General features: G+C 38.9%; 1 protein-coding gene across 1 annotated transcript in view; it reads right to left on the bottom strand.

Moving 5' to 3' along the window:
- Window positions 1–24,647, bottom strand: part of LOC149215216 (3-phosphoinositide-dependent protein kinase 2-like) — a 97,510-nt gene that overhangs the window by 28,167 nt on the left and 44,696 nt on the right. Inside the window, exons 8-9 of the mRNA XM_089392559.1 lie at window positions 12,699–12,833; window positions 12,325–12,500 (exon numbers count right to left, since the gene is read on the bottom strand). Coding sequence (XP_089248685.1) covers window positions 12,325–12,500; window positions 12,699–12,833 — 311 coding nt within the window. The remainder of the gene's footprint in view (window positions 1–12,324; window positions 12,501–12,698; window positions 12,834–24,647) is intronic.

Raw genomic sequence — 24,647 nt, 5'->3', positions numbered from 1 at the left:
TAGGTCATCAAGCAATTATACATTAAATTATGCATGTATAAAGACAGTAGAGATCACAATGCACAAAAAGACAAGAGACACTGGAAATTAGCCCAGTGGCCAAGGCAAAACCCACAAGGGGAAAACCCAACAATCCTTCTTTATAGAATCTTTGTCAACAAGACAAATCCAAGTCATAAACAAACTAACCAATATGACTTCCCAAGTGCCAAGTCAACCCTCCATAACAAGCAATAGTCTTCATGAAGTTTGTCATAAGGTTATCCTCAAGTTGTCGCAAAGTTTTTCCCATAAGAATGTTCATAAATCATAGATAAGCTACCTCAAGAGCTTGCATCACCACAGAGATACACTACTTCATAAACTCACATCAACACAGAGATAAGTGCCTCAGAATCTCGCATGAGTTGGTTGACTCGGACTTCGTATCATAGGGACTGGCCTCACGTTCGCATTACAGAAAGTAAGCCTCAGATTTGCATATGCCTCAATACCTTGGAACATATCTGAATTCATCTTTTGGAGAGCGAACAGTCTCTATTTATAGTTCGTCCGTGCGAAGGGGCACGTCTCTTGGGCTAGCCAACTTGACAAATGGAGGGTCGACTTGACCATTTTGGGTTTTACCAAAAAACACTTAAAATTTTATTTTTCTTTTCTTTTTCAAATATACAAATTTTTCTTTTCTTTGAGCATGACACCCATGCTACAAATAAAAATCTTTTTATGACCCAAGCATATTAATTATGCTTTAATAAATTTAAAAATGACAGAAATACATTATGAAGACCGATACTAATTATAAAATTCAACAAAGTCAAGCCAAATCATCCTCGTATATTTGATGTCACTTTGCTTTTCAGGGGTTTTGTGACTCTTTTTAACGTAGAAATCCATTTCATGCTTCATGGAAGTGCCTTGACTTGTGGTATGGGCATGGGCTTTCGTTTGAGGCACATTTTGAAGGCCAATAGGCATTCTTTGAGGCCTTAATGGAGCTGCTTTTGAGGGTGCCGCCCCCTTTGGCAAATTTTATCACCTCCCTTATGAGGATTTCAAGCAATGTAAAGTTAATTATTGTAATGACATAGTCTTTGAGTTATGGATGACAAGACAAATCATTATTTTGGGAAGAGAGTTTCAAACTAGCACTTAGAAAGAAAATTATATAAGGCTAGTCCCTCATCTCATTTGATTGTTGTGAAAAGGTGAGATCATTATGCTTGTGGATCGATCCATCAAGGGACTACATAGTTACATGGAAGACAAGGATTAGGATGCTAAGCTTCAAGTTCTCTTTGTTGGGTTAGGGTTATCAAAATCTGATTTTTGAACTAACCCTAATCGAGGATTTCTCCTTAGAGGACAAGATCTCTCTTGATTCCATAGTTGATCCATTGGCCAGAGGTATTCAAAGAGGGAATTTCTCCTAGTTGGGTTTGGACAGCAATAAATCATCTTATACAAGAGTTAGGGCAACTAGTCCTAGACTCCAAACTCACTTTCTTGTATAGATACACAAGGTCGATATAGGGAGGATTGTGATCACAATCCAGCACCAAAAGAGGTAATTACCATGGCAAAGGTAAGCCTCACTTCACCACAATTTTATTCAAAAAATCCAAAACTTCTTCCAAAATTAAGTTTATTTAATGTTTAAAAATATAAAAAACAGAAAATACAAAAATATTACTAGCTTGAGCTTAATTTCATATTTTTTAGCTAGTTTCATCACTAGGGTTGCACCTCAATATTATCTAATTGACCCAAGGAAGGTCTAGCTTGTTTGTCTTATGAAAAAAGGTCAATTTGAAGCAATTTAAGGAGTTGTTCAAGGGTTTAACAGGTTTGCAAATTTGATTTGCATTAACAAATTTGCATGGTAAGTGAAACACTTTCACAAGGGTCTTGATCCTAAAGTATATATCTTCAAACCCTTCAACTTTATTCACTTCCAGGCATTAATTGAACATTTCTAGAGGTGAATAATCAATTTCCAGCTTACTGAAAATTAAATTTCTGCATAAATTAAGATCTCAGTTTTGACCATAGTGGGGATTGTGTTGGGAAATTCAAAGTGGCAGCTATTAATTTCAACTTTCCTTTACCTTAGTATTTGCTTGTGAACTAACTTAGTCTTCTTGTGTTCTTTATTTAGATCTTTTCATCAAACAAATATCAAGAACAGAAATAGTAATAACAGAGGACACAGAAATTAGGTTCTCGGCCAGGGCAAAACCTCTCCAAGGGGTAAGCCCGGAAAACTCTTCTCTTCTTATAGAATCTACTTAAGATGAGACAACAAAGACCCAAACCCTAGACCAAGTCCTCCTCCAAATACCAAGTCAGCCCTTCCAATCAAACCTTCCTTGATCTAGTACAAACCAGCTTCAAACTGCAACTTCGACCTCCCAGCTTCAATATTGATTCTTCGACCTGCAACTTCATTCTGCAATTTCAGCCCTGGCCCCTGTAGCTATTGTAGAAACCCTAATTCAGCTTCCTCTTGAGACCTTCCTTGAGCAAGACAACTCCTCCCAAGGTCAACGAGGTCAAGATAAAGTATTCTTCCTTTCAGCAACAAGAGACTACACTTCGTCCCACTGCAACTCAGATCTTCTTCTTTTGCTTCTGAGCTACAGATCGAACTTCTTTCTTAAGATAGAACTTCTTTATATTGCCTTTCCAAGGGGTCGAATTCCCTCCTTTAGGCCGACTTGTACTTTTGAAGTTTCCAAGACTTTCTTGACTCACAAATAATTCTTTTTCAAATTACACTTTGCCCGGAAGGGTCTTATAAGCATGATGTTGACTCCTTTGACTCATGACAATAAATCTTACGACCTAACAAACCCTAGAAGCATGAAGAACATGCTTTTACCTAGAAGGCCATCAATAAGAAGCATGAAACCCATGCTTTAATAATAATAACTTTTCCTTTTCTTCTTATGTTTGTTACATAGGATACATATTGAAATGAGTACAACAACAATTATGAAGATCAAAACTAGTTACATTTTCAACAGATTTAACCCCTCTTCGTGAGTGATATTTTGCAAATTTGAATATATTTCATACTACTCTTTATTTTTAAGCATCAGGATACTCATTTTATTCGTATTTCACTGTCTTATCTTTTCCACTCAATGATATCACTTTGTTTGAGCATTTATAGGCTTGTGGGTGGCCCCAAAAGGGGGATTATCATACTAGTATTTGCATTTGTCTGTAGTTTTTGCATTTGTCTGAAGTATCAAAACAGCAAGCTAATTGTTCATTTTCATGCACATACCAAGACCTACAGTAAGTTATTTCATCACAAACTTGGTAAAGACTCTCAACACTCAATTATTGTGCCATATCAAGGTTTATTTCTCCTAATAGTGTATTTACTTGTTGATCTGCATTTTCTGCAGTAGACTTCCATTTTCAAATTGGCAAGGAATCTAAACTAACTCCTAGAGTCCATCACTGAAGAGTTATAAGGCACTTGTCTACTAAATTGCAGTGGAGGATATTTTAGTGTAGGGAAGCCTTCCTTGGCTTTGTAAGTGTTGGCCTAAAGAACAGCAGTAATAGCATAGATGAGCAATCCTGAAACACAGCTAGGAGTGTATAATTGCACACTCCAAAAATTCATGCAAGTTGGATGTGTGCTCCTAAAAATGCGAACATTTTACGAACACACTTCCAAGAGAACTTCCACAGCACTCCACCCAAAAGTTGAAGTGATATGTTGATAGAATTGCAACTGCTCAAGAGATTTAATCTAAATCAACAGATACAATTCTACTCTACTGCTTTGTGGAAATTAATTCATAATTTATAACAACATACGCAAACATAGGTACACACCCCGGATGCGGGTGACTAATGGTGTCGTCACGGCACTGACCTTTCGGGCGGACAAGTGGAATGATCACATGGCCTCTTGCACTGCCATTCTTAATGGTGTTTTAATGCAGCTAGAAAGCAAAAAACCATTAATGAAGGGAGAGAGCCGAGGCCACCTACTTCTGGCTCTGGACCTTAAGATGGAGAATAATCCGCGGCCTTCCCCTGCTCTGCCTCCTCTCGCCTGCAATTGCCTTCCTGCAGCAGCTCAGTCAAGCTCCAGAACGGCCACGGGGCGACGATGTCAGCTTCTCTGCTGCATCGAGTTAAATGACGGTGCCCATTTCTCCCATAACCCGCTCTGCTATTTCAGAATTGTTGTTCCAGGCCTCAATTCCGCCACTGGCACCCGTTTTCCTCACTCCCCTGTCTTCTCAAGCCTCTCTACCCCGTCTCCTGCCTCTCCAAACACCCAGCGCACTGAAATTCACCCTGTCAATATGCCCCGCCTCAGGCACAAAATGAGAAGCCGCAAGGGAAGCAGTAGAGGGAGAGCTATCCGCCCTCCCTCGCGGTCCCCGTCGGACTCGGCTCAGGCGGACTCCTCCTCGCCTTTGACCACAACTCATAGCAGAGGTCGCTATCCCAACACTCGTAGTGGAAGAAGGCAAGACCAGAGAGCTGGCCAAAGGCACTTGGAGGAAAACCAGACCCCTCAAACCAACACTAAGCCAATGTTGAACCCCGTGCACTCCACTCAATTCCATTTCAGATGCACCCTGAACCGCCCCTGTATAATCGCCACAGTCTCTGTTGCATTTAGGGAGGAACCACAACGCACGTCTGCCCTGGATACATAGTTTTAAAAACCGCTCAGAAAAACCGGTAACCGGTCAAACCGGCCGGTTAGCTAGCTGGCCGGTCCGAACCGGCCTAAAAACCCGATCAGACCCTTCATTTGCCCGATTTTTGGCCCTAACCGGTGAAAACCGGCCGGTTTGTTACAAACCGGCCGGTTTTGTCCTAAACCGGCCGGTTTTAGGCACAACCACCATAAAGTTAAAAAAACATGTTTTTGACTGTGTTTGAGGGGTTTTAGGGGGGGGACTAAGGGTGTTTCAACCCTAACAATGTTGGCAATTAATGGTAATGTTAAATTCTTAAAGTAAAAGTGACATTTCCTTTAATTTTCATTTTCATCCTTTTACTTAAATTTTTAACATTACCATGAAATGACTCAGGATGTTTGAGAGTGGTTTCGACCTCATTGGATTTCATATGGAGAAACTAGAATTTTAGATTTCACTCAAAATTCAGCAGACTTAATGGTTTTCAGGATTTCATGGTTTGGGGGTAAACAATAAATGCAATTAGAGCTCCAAATGATAAGAAAAACTCCTGATCTAGATCCCATTGTGTTGGACGATATTGATCCAACATCAGAATGGGTGGAGGAGACTGAAGAACCTGTGTTTGAGGCTGATTTTGATATCGACATGGCTTTGGCAAGGGATGAAGCAGATTATGTGGTGGCATCAGAACCAGGATCAATAGCGGCATCAAGGAAAGGCAAGGAACCAATGGAAGGCACTAGTCATGCAGGTCGACAAACTCGTGCTTCCATTAGGTCCACTTCTATTGTCATTGGTGGCATTGATACTGAGGTTGCAGATCAGGCTGAGGCATCCTCAGACTCTGAACCAGATGATGTCTATGTAGCTCCTGATGATGATCTTGTGTCTACTACTAGTAGTGGTAATGAACTTGATGATTGATCATGTGTATACTGTAGACTTGTAGTAGGCCAATGGCCTCATAGCTTGCAGCAATGTTTTTGGACTTTATAGGCCATTTAGAGCCTCATTTGTTATGTATTTTGCTATTTTGTTGATGATATATTGCACTCGGTGCCATTTTGATGTATTCACCTTTACATGGTATATAAATGAGCAAACTTTGCATATTTTGTCTCTATTGGCTTGGAATCATGGTTTTACATCTTAAAAATAGTTTTGTTTCATTAAAAATTAATTATTTAATGTATTTTTTTAAAACCGGTTCGTTTAGACCAAACCAGTGCCGGTTAGACCGGTTCCGGTCAGTAAACCAGTTCATTAGGTGGACCGGTCCGGTCACCGGTTCCGGTTTTAAAAACATTGCCTGGATAGCATCACTCGGAACAGGACGGGTGAAAGCAGGAAGGACAGCTCGCAGGCGGAACAGCTTGGAACAAAATGGAGGCTGGCAGAACTGCCTGGAACAGGACAGAAGCCGCTCGCTCCAGTCAGGAAGCTTTGCACAAGACAAGTAACTCCCCTGATGGTCAAGGGAAGGTGGCAGCAGGAACGAATAGTCCAGACGGCAACGAGAAGCGGGATGCTACGACCAGTGGCAAGCAGCAAACCAACGATGACGACCCTTATGCCTACGGGTGTCTCATCGTGGAGGAGACACAGCCACCTGCTGACACCTAGCAGACTTCATGTTTTCTAGGTTCCTAGTCATCAGATCCTCTTTGGTCTTTTTGTGGGTTTTATGTGATAGCTGCCACGTGGAGTTTTTTTTTTGGTTGGAAAACTCTCAAACATGGTTATTATAAGCTGGTTTCCCCTGTGTGGGCAGCTTTCTCCTTCTTTGGACTGGTTTCCCCGCGTGGGCAGTCTTTTTTTTCAGTCACTGTTTGATAAACACGCAGTAAAATTCTCTGAGACAGTTTCTGCAGAGGCCGGTGCCTCCTTGTAACTCTATTTTTTGTATCCATAATAGAATTAGTCTTACTTAGAAAAAAAAATACATAGGTACACAAATGTTTCTAAGGGAAAGCAACTGCTGAAAACCCCTTAAGCCTTTTTGCATTAATCAGTTGAATAGAGAAACTATTACAATTGTATGCTCCAGCACTAAGAACCACCTGCAAAGGTAAAACTGTTGTCCCTATCGACCGAGGACCTTTGGCCAACACTAGGCCAATTTCTGCCTAAGACTGCTCTGGAAATACTGAGCCCTCACCCGCTCTGCCTGCACTCGCGTACCCGCCCTCACTCTGCCCGCCCTCGCTTTGCAAGCACTCGCAATGCCAGCACTCGCTCCTATTTCCTTGCGCACTCAAGGATTGATCACCCGACCAATACTCTAAATTGTACACTCAATCTAGTATTTCTTAATTGTACATTGCCTTGGAATCTACACCACAGCTGAGGAACTCAAATTTCATGCATGCACTAGCTATTTTGAGTTGTTGATTAGTGAACTGGATGATCACTAAGGTAGACTGCTATCCCACCGCACAACTGACCTCCAACTAGTTCTATTAACTATTAGAGCTAGTTTAACTGAGTACAACTAGAATAACTGAATTGGATTGCTACAAATTAGCAATCAACACATGAAAACTGAACTCCAAGCCCACTAACTCGAATTTATTGAGCTAACTGAGTGACAAGAGCCATGTCACTTCAGTTAACTGCCTCCAAGTTGTCCTGCTAATGTGGAAATTCAATTTATTGAATTTGACTAAGTCTAAAATCAAATTGAGCCTTCCTTGCTACATTTTTTCAACATGCCCTCTTATCAAGAAAGGGATTTTTCACCACCCCTTTCCAACACCTGTGGAATGTACTGTAGCACTACCTCCGACTGTTGTTGTTGCTACTGCAACAACTGCAACTGAGAAGCATAAAAACAAACATTAAATCAATTGTGTTTGCCACTGTCTACTAGGAAAATTGTATTGGTGTTGACTATGTTTCTGAGCCTCCTGCTCTATTGTCAACACTGCTATGTGCTCCTCAAATTTTGACTACACCAATTGACATTGATCCTTCTGCTACTAAATATTGTGGCCCCCTATAGCAAGGGTAATGATCCATGAGAAGAGTATAATGCAATTGTTACTGCTCTCCTATGGACCCTGCCCAAATCTTTGCAACTCTGGGACTAGGGTTCTACATTGCCCCACCTCACTCCAAGAGGTATAGTTGCATGCAAAGCAAACTTTGATCTACTCATACTATTGTTGCTATTACTCTATTGTTGCATCCGCACTGTTGCTACTACTCTATTGTTGCATCCACATTGTTGCTACAACTACTGCAATAATGGGTTTGATCTCCCCAAATCCTGAAGTACTAGCTTCCATAGGGTTGCTCCCTCTGAAACTAAACTCCCTCTGAGTTTCAATCTCCTTGTGGGGAATCTCTGCTCTTCAATCTACCAATATCAATGATCACGGCCCCTTTTTTGTGTCACTAAACATTGGCTCACTGATCTACCCACTAGCAGCCTTCTAGCTCCATTAAGAAGTCTACACATAGGATCTTCTGGATCTGCCCTGAACTAGGGCTCCATCAACTCTGCCTCCTAATAGTTCATGGCTCCTTTCATGCGTACTGTACTTGAGGTCTTCAAGTTGTTGCATATGAAAGTCACTGTTCACAACTACGTTTGTGAATAGTGATCAGCCTTCTAGATCTTCCCTATCTCTATGACATATCAACTACTATTGTCACTCTTCTTAGGGCTTTCAGATCTGCCCACATACAGTCACTCCTTGACTGATCTACAACTTCTGCAACGAGCCCTCTTATCTCTGATTTGTCAAACACCAAACTAGTGAACTAGGGCAACAAAACCATCCCACTTGACTGCTCTTGGCTGCTCCAAAAGTCAATCCTTAGGGTATCAAAATACAACCCACTTGTTGTGACAAGTCTGCCACTTGTCCACAACACTTAGGGCAAATAGACAACCACTAACAGGCATCCAACACACAATACATAGGCTAAATACTTGTTCTAATGTGAATCTTGCTTTGATACCATGTAGAAATATGGTGATAGAATTGCAACTGCTCAAGAAATTTAATCTAAATCAAGAGACACAATTCTACTCTATTGCTCTACAGAAATTAATTCACAATTTAGAACAACATGTGCAAACATGCATCATCAAATACACAGGTACACATGTTTCTAGGGGAAAGCAACTGCTAAAAACCCCTTAAGCCTTTTTGCATTAATCAGTTGAATAGAGAAAGTATTACAATTGCATGCTCTAGCTTTGAGCACCACCTGCAAAGGTAAAACTGTTCTCCCTACTGACCGAGGACCTTTGGCCAACACTTGGCCAATTTTTTCCTCCTCCAACCTCTTGAGACTGCTCTGGAAAATATTGAGCCTGCACTCGCTCTGCCTGCACTTGCGTTGCCCACACTTGCACTACCTGCACTCGCTCCTATTTCCTTGTGCAATTCTCAAGGATTGATCACCTGACCAATACTCTAAACTGTACACTCAATCTAGTATATAATTAATTGTACACTACCTTGGAATCTCCACCACAACTGAGGAACTCAAATTTCATGCATGCACTAGCTATTTTGAGTTGTTGATCAGTTAACTCGATGATCACTGAGTTAGACTGTTGTCCCACTGCACAACTGACCTCCAACTAGTTCTATTAACTATTAGAACTAGTTTAATCGAGTACAACTAGAAATAAATGAGCTCGATTGCTACAAATTAGCAATCAACACATGTAATCTGAACTGCAAGCCCACTAACTCGAATTTATTGTGCTAAATGAGTGACAAGAGCTATGTCACCTTAGTTAACTGCCTCCAAGTTGTCTCGCTGATGTTGAAATTAGATTTACTCAATACGACTAAGGCTAAAGTCAAATTGAGCCTTTCTTGCTACATTTTTTCAACAAAAGAATAGTTGCAAATCGCAAGCTAGACACTGAGGATCGTTCCCCTGCAACACTGCTTAGACCATTCCCCATGCTATATAGTAAAAGAGAGGAATCATATGGGAACCGTCAAGATAAGAATGGTAACATAGTCGTAGGCTATGATTATAGGGTTTTGGTTTTGGAAGATAATCTTCAAAGTGGATTTTGATAGCAATATAGCATGTCTTTGAAGTTAGGCCTACCTATTGCACATATTAAATTGTGCTTGATCAACGCATGCCTTTAGTACATGAGTAGGACTAAATCCATACTAACTCTATAGCACATCCATGCTATACGCACATAACACATCCATTTAACCCCATAAAACATTCTTCTTGGTTTTTGTGATCCAGGTGTGGAGAAAAAGCACATAAGATGTTGAGAGATGGCTAGGAAATTGTGTCGTTTCAACTAATTATAATCATTTGCAACGTAAGATGGACCTAAACATGATTTTTCATAGAATATAATGTTTGAGGAAGTGGCAAAACTGTTTTAGTGTCGACAGAATGTGTGAAAAAAGCAAACTCTAGAACAACAGTTATCAGACGACACAATATCTAGTTTTTTTTTTCAAAACTGGCCAAGGCCTTTTCATGCATTACATGGTACATATTATAGCAAAGTTTATGATTTCCCTTCATAGACTCTGGATCATGTCGATATTATTCTAAAGGGTGGCCAAATACGTTGAATAAGAATTTGGTAGGAACTCTAAAGTCTGGGATTAATGGGAAACACTCGGTTGATTGACATCCAACAGAACTTTAAAAATGCATGCAAGCCGAAAATAAAGCACATCCTTTCAACTTGTGCATAAGCTTGGGAAGAGCCTACAACAAAATATGAGTATATGCCATTTGAACTGTCTATATGATAAGTTTTAGTAAGAATTGATTTGCCTAACACGTCAGTTAACCGTAATTATGCAGTTTGTCTTGAGAATATGAGCAAGTTAAATTGTATATATGACAATGTGCACGGCTCAACCACATAATTCACACACATAGAATCAAGAAGTCAACTCTCCATATATTCTCATGGTGTTCTTGCCCCAAGTTTGTTTGGAATGCAATGAAAGTTAATCCAAAAAGATTTATTCCAAAGCTCTGTATCTTCTTCATCTCACTTGCTCAATCTAATGTGTGATATTATATCATGATGCATAGCAATCTAGCATATGCAGGTCTTTCTCTCTTAAGATACCAGACATAATGTTGTGTTTAGATCTGATAATTGAGACAAATTGAAGAATCGAAGGCTTCAGCAAATATATGACATACATAAGTCAGATTCAAACATAGACTGAGAAAGAGAAAGGAAGAAACTAAGTCTACAATATTTTTAACACAGTTTGGTGTTGGGTAGTAATACAAATGGCAGAAAGGCTGAAATGAACATATTTAAGATACCATGCCTTCTCAAGCATTCACTTTAGCAAGTTAGACCTTGAGGAGCCAATCAAATTTATTCAGTCCACCTCCCATCATGCAGAGAAACAAAGATGCCAATGAAGCAGCCAGTAATTCTCAAGAAACAGCCAACAGTATATTCATGAGTCCTATCAATTTACATTCACAAATACAATCCAGTTATATGCTTGTATAGATTATTTAGTAAATAATTATTTCAGATTTTGCATAGACTGAGAAGCTTAAGGCTATGGCCACTTATAAAGATTTAACACTAGCAGAGGTGGGATACAAGATTCTGATTCTCTCTATATATATTCAAGTGCACACACATTCTACTTTTAAGCAATGTTATCGGAACCGAACCAGAAAACCTGGTGAACCGGGAGCTGGTCAGAACCAGACTAGAACTGGTTAACCAAAAACACATAAAATATTCAAATTTAAAAAAAAAAATCATATATATTCATGTGCATCCATATGAATCCAAGCCTATTATACACAAAGAATCAAAAGTTCTCATTTATATAGCATGTAAGGGTGCACATAACCAATATAACATCAAGTGCAATCCATTTCTGAACCGAAAATGCATCAACAAATAGGCTCTAGATGGCCTCTAGCATCCAAAAAAAAGTCATGCTACAGCAAATCCTAGATATCATCAAAATCATTGCCTATATTGGGATCTTCATCATGAACATAACCCTCTAAGCATTAAAATCAGATAGAAAAATTGTACCATGTCGAGATTTTTTTTGAGTGATGGGAACATTTTTAGTATAGTCATGATAGAGGAGTTTGACAACCGAAGCCACTAACATCAAAGTACACAGAGGGATTGGTGCTCTTGATTATATATCAGTTTCATACCCTCTGTGACAAAATCCAATGGAAACATTGCAGTTCCCCCAATCCTAAAATCCTGAAAAATTGTTAAGTCTGTAGGATTTTGAGTGAGATCTAAAATTCTACTTTCTCCATATGAAATCCAATGAGGTTGGATCCACTCTCGAACTGGCCTATTTTGGTTCTGAAGCAACAGAAACGGCCAGTTCGATACCAAACCAACCTATTCCGGTTCCGAAGCCCAAACCGGTCAGACTGGCCAATTCCAATCCTGTTTAGATAACATTGCTTCTAAGTTTTAACAACTAGTTTGATATGGCTACTAGCATGTAGTCTCCCATGGAGATGGTTTAACGGGGATTTAAAACCCTTGAGTGTATTTTTGGCGGGAAAAAAATTCTCCTATTTTTGTGGATTCTAACTCTTTCAATTCTGAATTTCATTTTCAGCAACAAACTGATATCAATTTCTAATTATCCAGGCATCATCAACATACCATTTAGAGTCAAAAGCATCGATAGTAGAAAATTTGGCCTTGTGCTCCTTATTCTCTACTGCCACTGATGATGAGGCCATCTCTTTCTCTTTGGGAGGTGCTTCATCATTAGTAGAACCACATCCAGCATGTGAAAGAAGCCACCCAGCATCTTCAGCTTCATCTTCCTTGTCAACCTACAAAGATAAAAGTAATCATAAAATATCCTGCCATTGACAGATTTGCAGCACCACTAAAGAAAGAACGAAAAAGATCATATTAAAAAGAACATCAGCACATTGTCGAAAAGAAACTGGCAAACCTAAACAGTTTTTACTTTTCTATAATAACTATCACCGTATTTGACATTGGATTTTTGAGTTAAGGAACCATACAGTTAATGGTGGGGCTAACTTTGGAGCCAGCATACCCCTAACATTATCCCAGTCAACTCCCTTGAAGAAAGGATGGCTCTTGAGAGAAGCATACCCTTCAGGGCCAGAAGCCAGTCTTTTAGATGGGTCCATATCCTATATACAAACAACAGACACATTAGTAATCAGGAAAAAAATAGAAATCTGGAACCTGGATTATTGGTGTTACATACATTATTTTCTAAAATCCATGGACAAGACCCTACACAACAATTAATTTAATGAAGTTCCCTGGAAACCGAATAATTTGAAAAAAGACTGTAGAGATAAAGAAGGGTTTGTAACCAGTGATTAACAGATTTGTAACCATTATCCTACATTCCTAATATATTAATAATATATATTAGTGGTGCATTTTTTTCCAGTTAAGGACAGAATTCAGGTACATCTTTCAAATAGCAGCAAACTAAGAGCACCCCCTTTGAGAGGAGGATAAAATTAAATTTTGATCAGGCCTCTGAAGGCTATAGAAGCTGCAGGAGTCTTCAGGGGACCATCAAGTTAATGCCATAGTTGTCATTCATAGGTTCTTCAGGAATACTACAATCAATTGAACAGAGGCGGAAGCTCTAATGATGGGTATTACAGAATCTCTTAAAGAAGGTTTTAAGCATATTGTGTCGTGGAAGAAACCTAAATGTGTCTTGGGAAATGACTAGTGATGTATCCTGGATTCAACATGCCACAAGAGGTTTCAATCTTGCAGGTTTTCTCATGTGAGGAAGGCAACTGACCAGACAGCAGATTGGCCTGCCGAAAGAGCAATTGCAAACAAATTTGACAAATCTTTGTCCCTAACACACCTCTGAGGTAAGAAAGAAATTGGAAAGAGGCCCTAGCTCTTTTGCTTGATCACAGGGTCCCACCCTCATTCTGAATCATGCTTTAGTTAACGTTGCATATCATCTTTGTCCCTTCGATTACTTTCTTAATTTATCAATCATTTTTGTTCCCATCAAAGTTGACTGAATATGCAAAGAGGATTTTCGATCCAAAAAAGACCCATGGGTTTATCCCTTGTTTTTGTACCCATAAAAGGGATTGACTGAATATGAAAAGGGGATTTTCAATCCAAAAAAAACCCTTTCGCCATATGTGACCAAATTCCCTTGAAACAAACCCAAGAACAATGGCAGGGCACATAAATGAAAGTACAATATTTGTGGCCATTTGGGAGTTATAGCAAGGGTAAAGAAGCATCTTTTGGGCATCCCTGGAAAAGGAGTTAGCATATGTGAAAATCTGACTATGTTTCAAAAATCTCAACTGCTCTAGCTGCAATGGCGGCAGATGTGAAGGAGAGATTTTCTTGTAGAGGTGTCACCTCCCAAACTCAAGTCAATAAGAGAACAATTGACAAAAATTCTGGGGAAGGCCACTCCTTTGCTATGCCTCCACCAGCACTATTAGATGTGGGGTCTTCTATCTAGAAACTGGTGGACTTCTGACAATATACGTGAGAGATGAAAGATAAAAAGAATAATTTAATTACTGAAGATCCTCTTTTATTGCATCAATGTGGTCGTTATACTACCTAATTGTCCTAACTGTTGATTTTTCAAGACCTTCTAATCTGATAATTATTTCTAATGATTTCTTAGTTAAATCCTTTTGTATTCACATTCAACAGTAGAACAAATAATGACAGTAGGATCATAAAGAGAGTCAAACAAGAGACACAGATATTTACCCTGGTAAAAACCTCTTCTAGGGAAAAAGTCAGAAACCTTTTCTTAGAGAAATTATTCAGTTCAACAAGAGATACAATCTAATCTTTTCCAATCAAACAAGATCAAACTGACTATAAAAACACCCAGGGAAAACCTGGTCAAACAGAGATAAGTAGCCTCAGAAAAATTGGTCTGCCTCAGAGAATTCGGTCTGCTGCTGCCTCAGGAAACTTCGGTCTGCTGCTGTCCCAGGGAATTTTGGTCTGCGGTTGCCTCAGGGAATTTCAGCCTTCTGCCGAGAATCTCATCTTGCTGCCTCAGAGAACTCCCACGTGTGCACAGAATATAAGAAGCGATCTAAATTTGTGGTACAATGGAGAAGGGTGAATGTTTGTATATATAGAGATTAAAGTGCCCCAATAGACACGTCCCTTGGGCTGGGCCAATTTGAGCCGACTTGATTTTGGAGGCAATTTTGAAAATTTAATTTTTTTTATTTTCCCTCATTAATTTGGAGCCGACTTAAAAATCAATTTATATTTATCATTTCTCTTGTTTTTGATGGGCTAAAATAAAATTATGAAGACCAACCATAGCTACAAAATTCAACACTCCCTCTTAGCTAGGGAGGTATTCATAATAATTTTTTCAGATGTTCCCTTGTTGAAAATTTTCTCTAAGCAAATGTTGAAATAAATCAGCAGCATCATCATCAGCAGCATCAACAAATCACCATAATTCTGGTTAGCACCTCTGACCCATGGTATACATATTACAGACTAGTCTTGCTTCACCACAAACTCGATCAGCACCTCTAACCCATGGTGAAACCCTAGGCACACAATCAACTCATTTGGGGAGTGATTTGGACCAAATGTTACAGGCTCCCACTCAACCCTTTTCAAGAGTAATTTGGGCCTCAATCCTCTCCGAACCATTCTCCCTAACCACATTACATGGTAACCTGATCACATTTGTGACCAAGGGGGAATGTTTGTCATTGATGTTGCAATATCAACACTCCCTCTCACTGAGAGAGGTATTCTCAACCTCTCCAAGCTTGACCTCAAAGTATACAAACTTCATCCTGGGGCAGAGGCTTTCTCAGAACCTGCTCGTTTGTAGAATAGTATTGGAGCCACACTGCTCCCTTCTATACCATGTCTCGGTACTAGAACTCAATGTGCTTCGACCTATCATCATGGTTGTTTCCTGCACTTCATCAAACAATCCTGCAAATAGCTTTTGAAGCAATATTGCTTCACAACTCACCAGCCAAGTTGCAATATACTCGATGTTGTGTAGTATTGAGTGCAACAAATGTCTACTTCTTGCTCATTCAAGAAATCATTAGCAGAGCCTTAACTGCAACAACATCCTGATGTACTCTTTCTGTCTTCTACACTCTCTACCCAATCTGAATCTGTATATTCTAGCAACTACACTTTATCATTTCAATACATATCTAACTATACCATGTTGTTACTTCAACACATTTTGAGCCACATGCCTTGGCTCAAAAATTCCTTTACATCACACTGCTTTTCGGTCACCCTAGCGAGGTGCTTTCTTTGACCAAGGAGGTAATGCATAAGTCTAGGTCTTTCATCTCAAACTCAAAGGTCAACTCCCTCTGTCATTGAAGCAAGGTTAACTACTCCCTCTATCACATGAGTCCTACATTCGTCATATGATAACAAAATCAACCTTGATCCATTAATCCATGAATACCAAGTCTGAGGTGCCTGTACCAATCCTTCTTTTGTTTGCAAGCAAGAGACTCCTTCATGTTCCTCAAAAACTCGAGCTAGCTCTATGTACACTTCTTTAAATACTTCATCAAGGAAAATGGTCTTTACATCCATCTAGAGTAATCTTCAATAGAAATCATAAAGATAATAATTATAATAAAAGTGTACCTGACAATTTGAGCAAATGTCTTGACATGGTCTTCTCCCTCTTGCCATGAATCTCGCTTTATGATGTCATTTGTCGAATGCTAGATCTTGTAGATTTACTTGGAAGTCATCACTGACTTCTCTTCAGGTCTTTAGCACACTTTCCTTCATCATGGCATCTTACAAACATGTTGGCTTGTCAGTCAGCTACCTTTGAACTGAAAGCTCTTTTGGTCATCTGGCATGGCTCTAGATGTCTGTACCATTTCTCCCTCTCGAACGCAATTCACTTATGCTCTACCCTAGGAGAATCCTCTTGCTTCATTCTTATCTGAGTAGCCTTCAACAACAGGAAGAGAAAGAAATGACCAAACTCTTCCATATAAAGATACAGGTCAAGAAGACAATGATTGATGCTTTGTTTTACTCTTGGTTCTATGTGGCAGCGATCAAGAGCGCGGGCTTAAGGTGAAAGGCGTTGGGGGCTAATACACAACATCAGGTTAAGGTTTTATGCAACAGCAAAGACCAAGAGCTCAAAGCTTAGGGACCAAAGATGTGGAGGCAAATATTAAGCACTCAGACTTAACGATAAGGTCACGACACTTGGACCCATGCGATAAGAAGACCGGGAGCATGGAGGTTTTGTGTTATAAGAGAATCCCTCAGGGATATGATTCAAAAGGGCCAGTGGAGACTTAGCTTGGTAGCATAAGCACTTGGGCCGAGATTTATATCGCGACAGATTTTACGGTGGCATTGTATTGAAAGGCTTTGGGCCTATATGTTAAAGTCATTTGGGCACACAAATGAATGGATCAGCAGCTAAATTTGGCAACACTTTTATGAAAGCCTTCAGGACCATGGTGTCTAACTATGAGGGACCATGAACTAAAATATTTTTACATAGGTCTCGGAGGGATTTTTGTTCTAGGGTTTAAAGGTCTTGGAATTCGTCATTTGAAGATGCTATAAGAGAAGAATTTCTTGTGCATTTTTCACTCTAGGAGAGGTTTTGGCACTGGCTAGCAGCCTACATCCTGTGTCCATTTGTTCTATAAATCTTCATGTTTCAGTAGTTGTTTGATGATAGGAACACCATAATAATCAAGATAAGAAGAAGCAAAATAACGAGTACATCAAGTTGGAAGTAAAAGAACATCACAAGCAGTTATCAAAGTAAGAGAAATCACCCCTCATCTAGCTGCTCTAGATTCCTCAACAAAACTCTCAAATAGCTCTTTCTCAGAAAACTCAAAACGCATGAATGAGGAGAGTCTCCTCATTTTCCTTCTTTTATGAGCTTAGGGTCACCTTTTCACCTTCCCTTTTATTAAATCAACTTTTATAAAGTCATTTTATGATATTTAACTTTATAAATTTAAAATGACTTTTCATTTGCCTAGGGAATATCACCCTTTCTCCTATTTAGACTTTATAATGTTTTCCTTAGGCAATTTAAGTCCCCTTTATTAAATATTTCCTCGCTTTATCCTATGGGAACCACTCTAGGCTAGCGGACTCCATCATAATCTTCCTGAGTGGTCGAGGACATTACAATCCTCCCCGCCCAAGATTGCTTGTCCTCAATCAATTTCAATTCAAGATGTTTGAGCACCTATTCACCCTCCCAGGTAGCATCTTCTATCGAAAAATCTTTCCATTTTACCAAGTACTCCTTGATTGTCCTATTCCACAGCTTCCTCTCCCTTGTAGCAAGGATCTTTTCAGGAACCAAGGTTAATTCTCCTTCCTCACCCAATGGTGGGAGTTCTGTGGAAACAACAAGACATGAAATACGTTGTGAATTTTACATCCTTCCAGAAGCTCTTGTTCATGGGCCACTTCTCCTACTCGCCACAAAATCTTGAATGGCCCATAGGAAAAGGATAATATGATATCTGGTGGCCAAGATGAAAAGACAATAAACCAATCATTATTTTACTACATGATGTTTAGTATTTTTCATTCGTTAACAAAATTATCTCTAATACCCTTCAATAATCATCCCTAACCTTTTTGACGTAACATGATTAAAATATGCTTTATTTTATACAATGGCAATATAAGTTACAGTTAGAAAAGAATGCATCGTATAAAAAGATTAAAATAATACAATGCATCTAATTTCCCAAATATGTTAAAATTTTATAGATTTTTTGAAAAAGACAAATATGTATTTTTGAAAAACACAGATATGTAACCAACCAATCAACGATAGTGTAGATTAATGTTACAATAAAATTAAATTAAATATTATGATGAGTTTTATATATCTCAACAAAATCCTACTTGATTAGTGAAACAATAGGGTCAAGGCTTTAGTCTTCATACCATCCACATGTTTTGTCACGCTGATATAAATTTCAGAATGCATTATTTGTAAACATTCAAAGAGTGTTTCTACTATATAACACATTTCTTATCAGCTGTAATTAATGCTAAATTTATGCAAATAGGGTCAAGGCTTTAGTCTTCATACCATCCACATGTTTTGTCACGCTGATATAAATTTCAGAATGCATTATTTGTAAACATTCAAAGAGTGTTTCTACTATATAACACATTTCTTATCAGCTGTAATTAATGCTAAATTTATGCAAGCATTCAAGCATGAGAGACACTTATTTTTGGTCAAGGTGACCACGGAAAAACCCCACAGCCTCTTGGGGAAAACCAGTCTTCAAAGGAGGATTTTATTGCTTGAGAAATTAGTCTAAGTACATAAAAATTAAACACAATACTTATCTCCCTTCAGCTGAAGCATTAAATGCAAATCTGGAAAATTGTGCCCACTGAAATTTTTCAGATTTTCACAATCTCAAGTGCCTAGCATTTTCTGCACTTTTCCACAGTCCAGCTCCTAGATTTTGGTGCTCATAAAATAGCCTTGAAATCTGTGCTGCAACAGCCATGATTTCTGTGCCCAAAACAGCCTCAAAATATGTGCATAAACAGCCTCAATTTCTGGAGACTGTCTCGATTTCTGTGCCCAGACTGCCTGAAAAATCGTGTTGTAGACAGCCTCAAAATCTGTGCTGGAAGTGATTGAAGATGCCTCGAAATTCATGCCAGGTGACAGCAGAGGCCCTCCTCGAAAATCATGCTGGAAAGACTCTCGAAATTCATGCTACAGCCCTCAATTTGTGCTGCTGCTTGTCTCAATTCTGTGCTGACTGTCCCTCGATTTGTGTGCTCCTCTCCTTGGAAATTGTGCCTCCCTTTCGCTGCCTCTTCTTAGAAATTCAAACTCTCTTTCTCAATCTGCAAAATCTCCTTCAAGTTCTCTCCTCCTCTTGCTCTCTCAAGACTGAAGTGAAGTGAATGAGCCTCCCTTTTCTCCTTTTGTCTTTTGGAAAAGATTGAATCCCTAACCCTAACCCTAGGATTCAATGGTTGAGATTTAATCTCCAAATCTCAAGATGTGTGGTTGAGATCACTTTTCCCAATGACCCCCCTCATACATCAGCCCCATTACTTAAAAGCCTCCTACTAATCTTTTTCAAGATGAATACATTATTTTAATTTTCTCATAAAGTGATTTTCTCAACTCACTTTAATATTAGAAAAGTGAATTATGTACTTTACACATAAAATAACTTTATAAAGTACAAGTGACTTTAATATTAGAAAAAATACATGATACACCACTTTTAAGTATCTCTTCCACCCATGACATTAATATAACTCATAATGTCACCAAGACAAAATTCATTAATGTGTTTACTAAGCTAAAAAGGATAAATGCCTAGTAACACCTCTCCTTGGTATTATTTTCAACAAAGCCTCCCTTGTGGTGTATTGTGTCCATCACTAAAACGAGGGGAGTTGTCGGTGAGGTGATAATGGTAACACTCCCATTGTTGCACACAATCTTGGTTGCTTAGTGAGCCTTTGCACTAGTGTGCTAGATTTTGCAATGATAGGGCACACTGTGTTTTGAAAGGTGTTTTAGGTAGTTTTCAGGGTTCCAGCACAAGGACTGATTCAGAGAAGTGTAGATCTGCTTATCATGTTTTGATCATTGTAACAGCTATAAGAAAGGCCAAGGGTCACTTAGTGGTCTTTTCTTGGCTCTTTTTGTAGGTTCTCTTGAGGTTTTCATGGAGACTTTTCTTTCCTAGAGTAAATGCACTCCTTTGTTACAGATATTGCAGCGTACCTTGCAGATCCATATGTACCAGATTTAGAGGACAATACTCTTGCTACCGAATCCACCTTATTTGGAGATATTCTCCATATTCCAGGGATGGACACCTTTATATTGGATGTTGCAGTTAGTGACACAAAACCTACTTCTCAACTTCCAACAATGATTCATAGTGACTCTCGCAAGCTTGTCAGAATTTGTTTGCGAGGGAAGACCTCTCTTGACCCCTTTGATGCAGTCTCCACTTGTAAGTCCATTAGCTCTATCCCAGTCTACTGATGATTCTAATTTCTAGTGATGATTCTGAGCTTGGTTCAGTTTAATTGTGTGGACCTTTCTCCTTTACACTTATATTTTTCCTTATGGGACATCCTATATAGAGCACACTTTAATGGCTCCTTTCAAATCTCTGCTAGAGTCCCCTTGCCTAGTTGTGGCAATCTATTGGAATTGGTGCTGTGGTGTTTTGGGGAGGTTTTATCTTTAGAGCACCTGCATTTAATATTACAGTGGGGTTGCTATCTCATGCTTTCTCTTCCTAACCTCCTTTCCATCTTTGAGGAGGATGTTGTGCATAGGGCCAACCTATGTTGAGATAGATATTCATTAACCTTCTCACTTCTTTATTTCTGTTTCAACCAAACATCATTTCGAGTTGGTTCTCCGCAAGCCAACTCTCACTTGCTTTTCAGCCACCTGTAGTATATTTTTCCGGCCACAACCATTGTTTGTGAGGAGGTGGGTATTTATAAACTCTCTCATTTTATATTCAAGCATCCTTTTAACTTCGCTCTCTTAGGTGCACCTATGTTGGGTATCCATAAGCCTGCACGCTTGTTGTTTTTGAGCATGCATGGTCATATTCAAGCTCTTTTAGATATATGGATTGGATCTTCTCACTCTCACCTCAGCTACACCTGATCTTATTTGAGGTTGGCACTCCTATCACCTCACCACCATAGGATATTTCTTCACACACCTCTTCAAATGAACAGTTCAATACCAAACTCACATTAGATAGACAGTATGGCAAGGATATATCTTCCCCGCCCCCTCTTTCATTGGATGAAAAGGTTAGTGATAATTGTTTACAATAGATGCTGATGAGCTGATCTGTATTTGCATTCATTATTTCTATATGGATATCTCTTCCAACACCTCTTCAAAGGGATGGTTCAGTAGTGCCACTCTCCCAATAGATGAGCAGTATGTCTGGGATATGTCTTTCCCCCATCCATTGGATGAGTAGGTCAATGACAGTTTTTTCCAACAATTAAACAGATCGATAATTACATTCCCCATTTCTAAACAGGTTGTTTCTTCTAGTACTCCATTAGATGAGCAATTCAGTAGTACCACTCTACCAATAGGTGCGCAATATGGCAGGGATGTCTCCTTGAGCTCCTCCATTGGATGAGCAAGCCAGTAACAGTTTTCTCCAACAAATGAACAAATTGGTGGCAACATTCTTTTAGGTTATTGGGTCCAGTTTCTGTATTGATTGGGTTATCAAAAACCCACCCTCTATTCTTCCATCTATTGCTGACTATATACTAAGTTGTGTATCCCACTCACTTTTCTTTTGTGCACTTATCCCTCTTTCATCACCTGCTTATCAGATGGCCAGAGCACTATCGTGAGTCTCCAGATGATGGGCAGTTCAATAACATCTTCTCAAGGGTTCAATAGTTCTATGATGATGGTCGGATATTCAAATCAGTGTTGTGAAAATCGCGATATTATCACGACTATTTGAAAAAATTGCGGGTTTTTGGTTTAAACGATAATATCGCGCGATTTTTACAAGGTTTTTTTCCAAAAAATTGCTCAAATAATCGCGATGCGATGTGAAAAAATCACGGGCCACAGGGACAGCGCATTTTATAAGCAAAATTATGAGTTTTATTTATCATTTTTACCAGACAGCGGACTTGTTTGAGAGCTGAGGAGGAGAGGAAGGTGTCTACTAGGGCAGAGGAGGAGAAAAACGAGATATTTTAGCATCCCAAGCAAGAAAACTTCATGTTTGGACCAAATTTCTTCGGCAAACCGTGGTTTCTAGGTATGGGCACCTAAGTTGCACGAAACGGGGAAATGGGTACGAGTTTCCGAAACGAGAAGCGATACGAAACGCGACCTCCCCAAATTTTGGAAAAGGGGAAACGCGAATATATATATATATATATTGAAAATATTTATATATATATATTGAAAATATTTATATATATATATATATATATATATATATATATATTGAAAATATATATATATATATATATGTGCAATCATAAAGCATAAATGATACATTATAATTTATTACACTTAAACATTAAGATTTAATTTACATCACATTTACTCATGAATGATCACATAATGAAAATAAAAATATTGGAATATCCAAAAGCAACCTTTATTATATATCCAAATCTCAAAATCAGCCTTTATTTATATTAATATATGAGGCTGCAAGTACAATAAAGACTATAAGGCTGCAAGAGAGAGATCCAAATCAGGATTTTCTGCATCCACATCCCATTCTTTAGAAGGACCATTGTTGTATTGGGAGTCTCCTCCTACATAGTCGAACGACCTTAGTGCTCTTGATTAAATACATGTTTCATACCCTAGTACCCTACATGATCTTGATTATTGGGAGTTTCCCTGCATAGAGGGCTTGGTTCTCTTGATTAAATACAAGTTCCATACACTAGTACATGATAAAATCTAATGGAAACATTGCAATCCCTCCAATCTTGAAATCCTGAAAAACAAATAAGTCTGTTGGATTTTGAGTGAGATCTAAAATTCTACTTTCTCCATATGAAATCCAATGAGGGCGAAACCACTCTCAAACATCCTGAGTCATTTCATGGTAATGTTAAAATTTAAGTAAAAGGATGAAAATGAAAAATAAAGGAGAATATCACTTTTACTTTAAGAATTTAACATTACCATGAACTGCATATCCCTCAAACTCCATGATGAACTGCATATCAACCAAGTCATAACGGACAATGCCGCAAATTATGTTGTTGCTGGCAAGATGCTTATGGAGAGGCATCCTACTTTATTTTGAACGCCTTGTGTTGCACATTGTATTGATTTTGATGTTGGAAAACATAGGAAAAATTTCCTTTGTCAAAGATATTGTTGACTCATCAAAAAGCATTACAAAATTTATATATAATCATGCATTTGTGCTTAGCTTGATGAGAAAATTCACCAACAACAAGGAGTTGGTGTGCCCCGCCATTACACGGTTTGCCACCAGTTTCATATCTCTTCAATCCCTCTTGAATTCTATGTGGGATGTGAAGAGAATGTTTCTTTCAGAGGAGTGGCGTGCTTTAACATTTAGCCACAAACCAGAAGGACAGGCCATATGAAGATTAGTTTCATACCAAGCAAACTTCTGGGCGAGAGTGCAGGAGGTGTGCACCATTACTAAACCTTTGGTAAAGGGTTTTCGATTAGTTGATGGTGAAAAGCCTGCAATGGGCTATTTGTATGAGGCCATGGACAAGGCCAAAGAATCCATTCGGGCCTACTATGATGATAAAGGAGATAAGGGGTTTCAGAAACAACTCCTCCTATGGGAAGTGATTGATGAATGATGGAACAACACACTTCATCGTCACACACTCCATCGTTCCATTCATGCTGCAGGGATCTACCTGAACACTGCATTTTCTTACCCATATAGGTTTTTATTTGATGCTGAGATCATGGAGGGATTCTTAACCTGTGTTCAGAGGATGGTGCGCTCTCCAGTAGAACGTCCAGAAATCTCCAAAGAAATGGAGACATACAGGATGCCAGGTGGCACATTTGGCTTTGAGATGGTTGTGGTTGATAGGAAGACTCAAATGCCAAGTATTTTTTAGTTTGTTTCAAATTTCATTGTCTCTTCAAGTTCATAACTTCATACTTTGCTTCAACTTTCAAATTTCATTTTAGATGCACGGTGGACTCGCTATGGTGCCAGAGTACCGCATCTGCAAAAACTTGTCATTCGAATCCTCAACCAAACATGTAGCTCCTCAGGATGCGAGCGCAACTGGAGTGTATTTGAAAAAATACACAACAAGAAGCGCAATAGGTGAAACTTAAAACTTAAAATATTCTAAATTTCCAATTAATTTTTTGAATTCTTAAATAATATTTTTTTTATAATGATTATTTTATGATCTTT

Source organism: Pinus tabuliformis, chromosome 1_1 (assembly GCF_031772625.1).
Source record: "Pinus tabuliformis cultivar Carrire ecotype Pingquan chromosome 1_1, CPIR1, whole genome shotgun sequence".
In the NCBI taxonomy this organism is placed as follows: domain Eukaryota; kingdom Viridiplantae; phylum Streptophyta; class Pinopsida; order Pinales; family Pinaceae; genus Pinus; species Pinus tabuliformis.
This window is presented reverse-complemented; position numbering and strand designations above follow the sequence as displayed.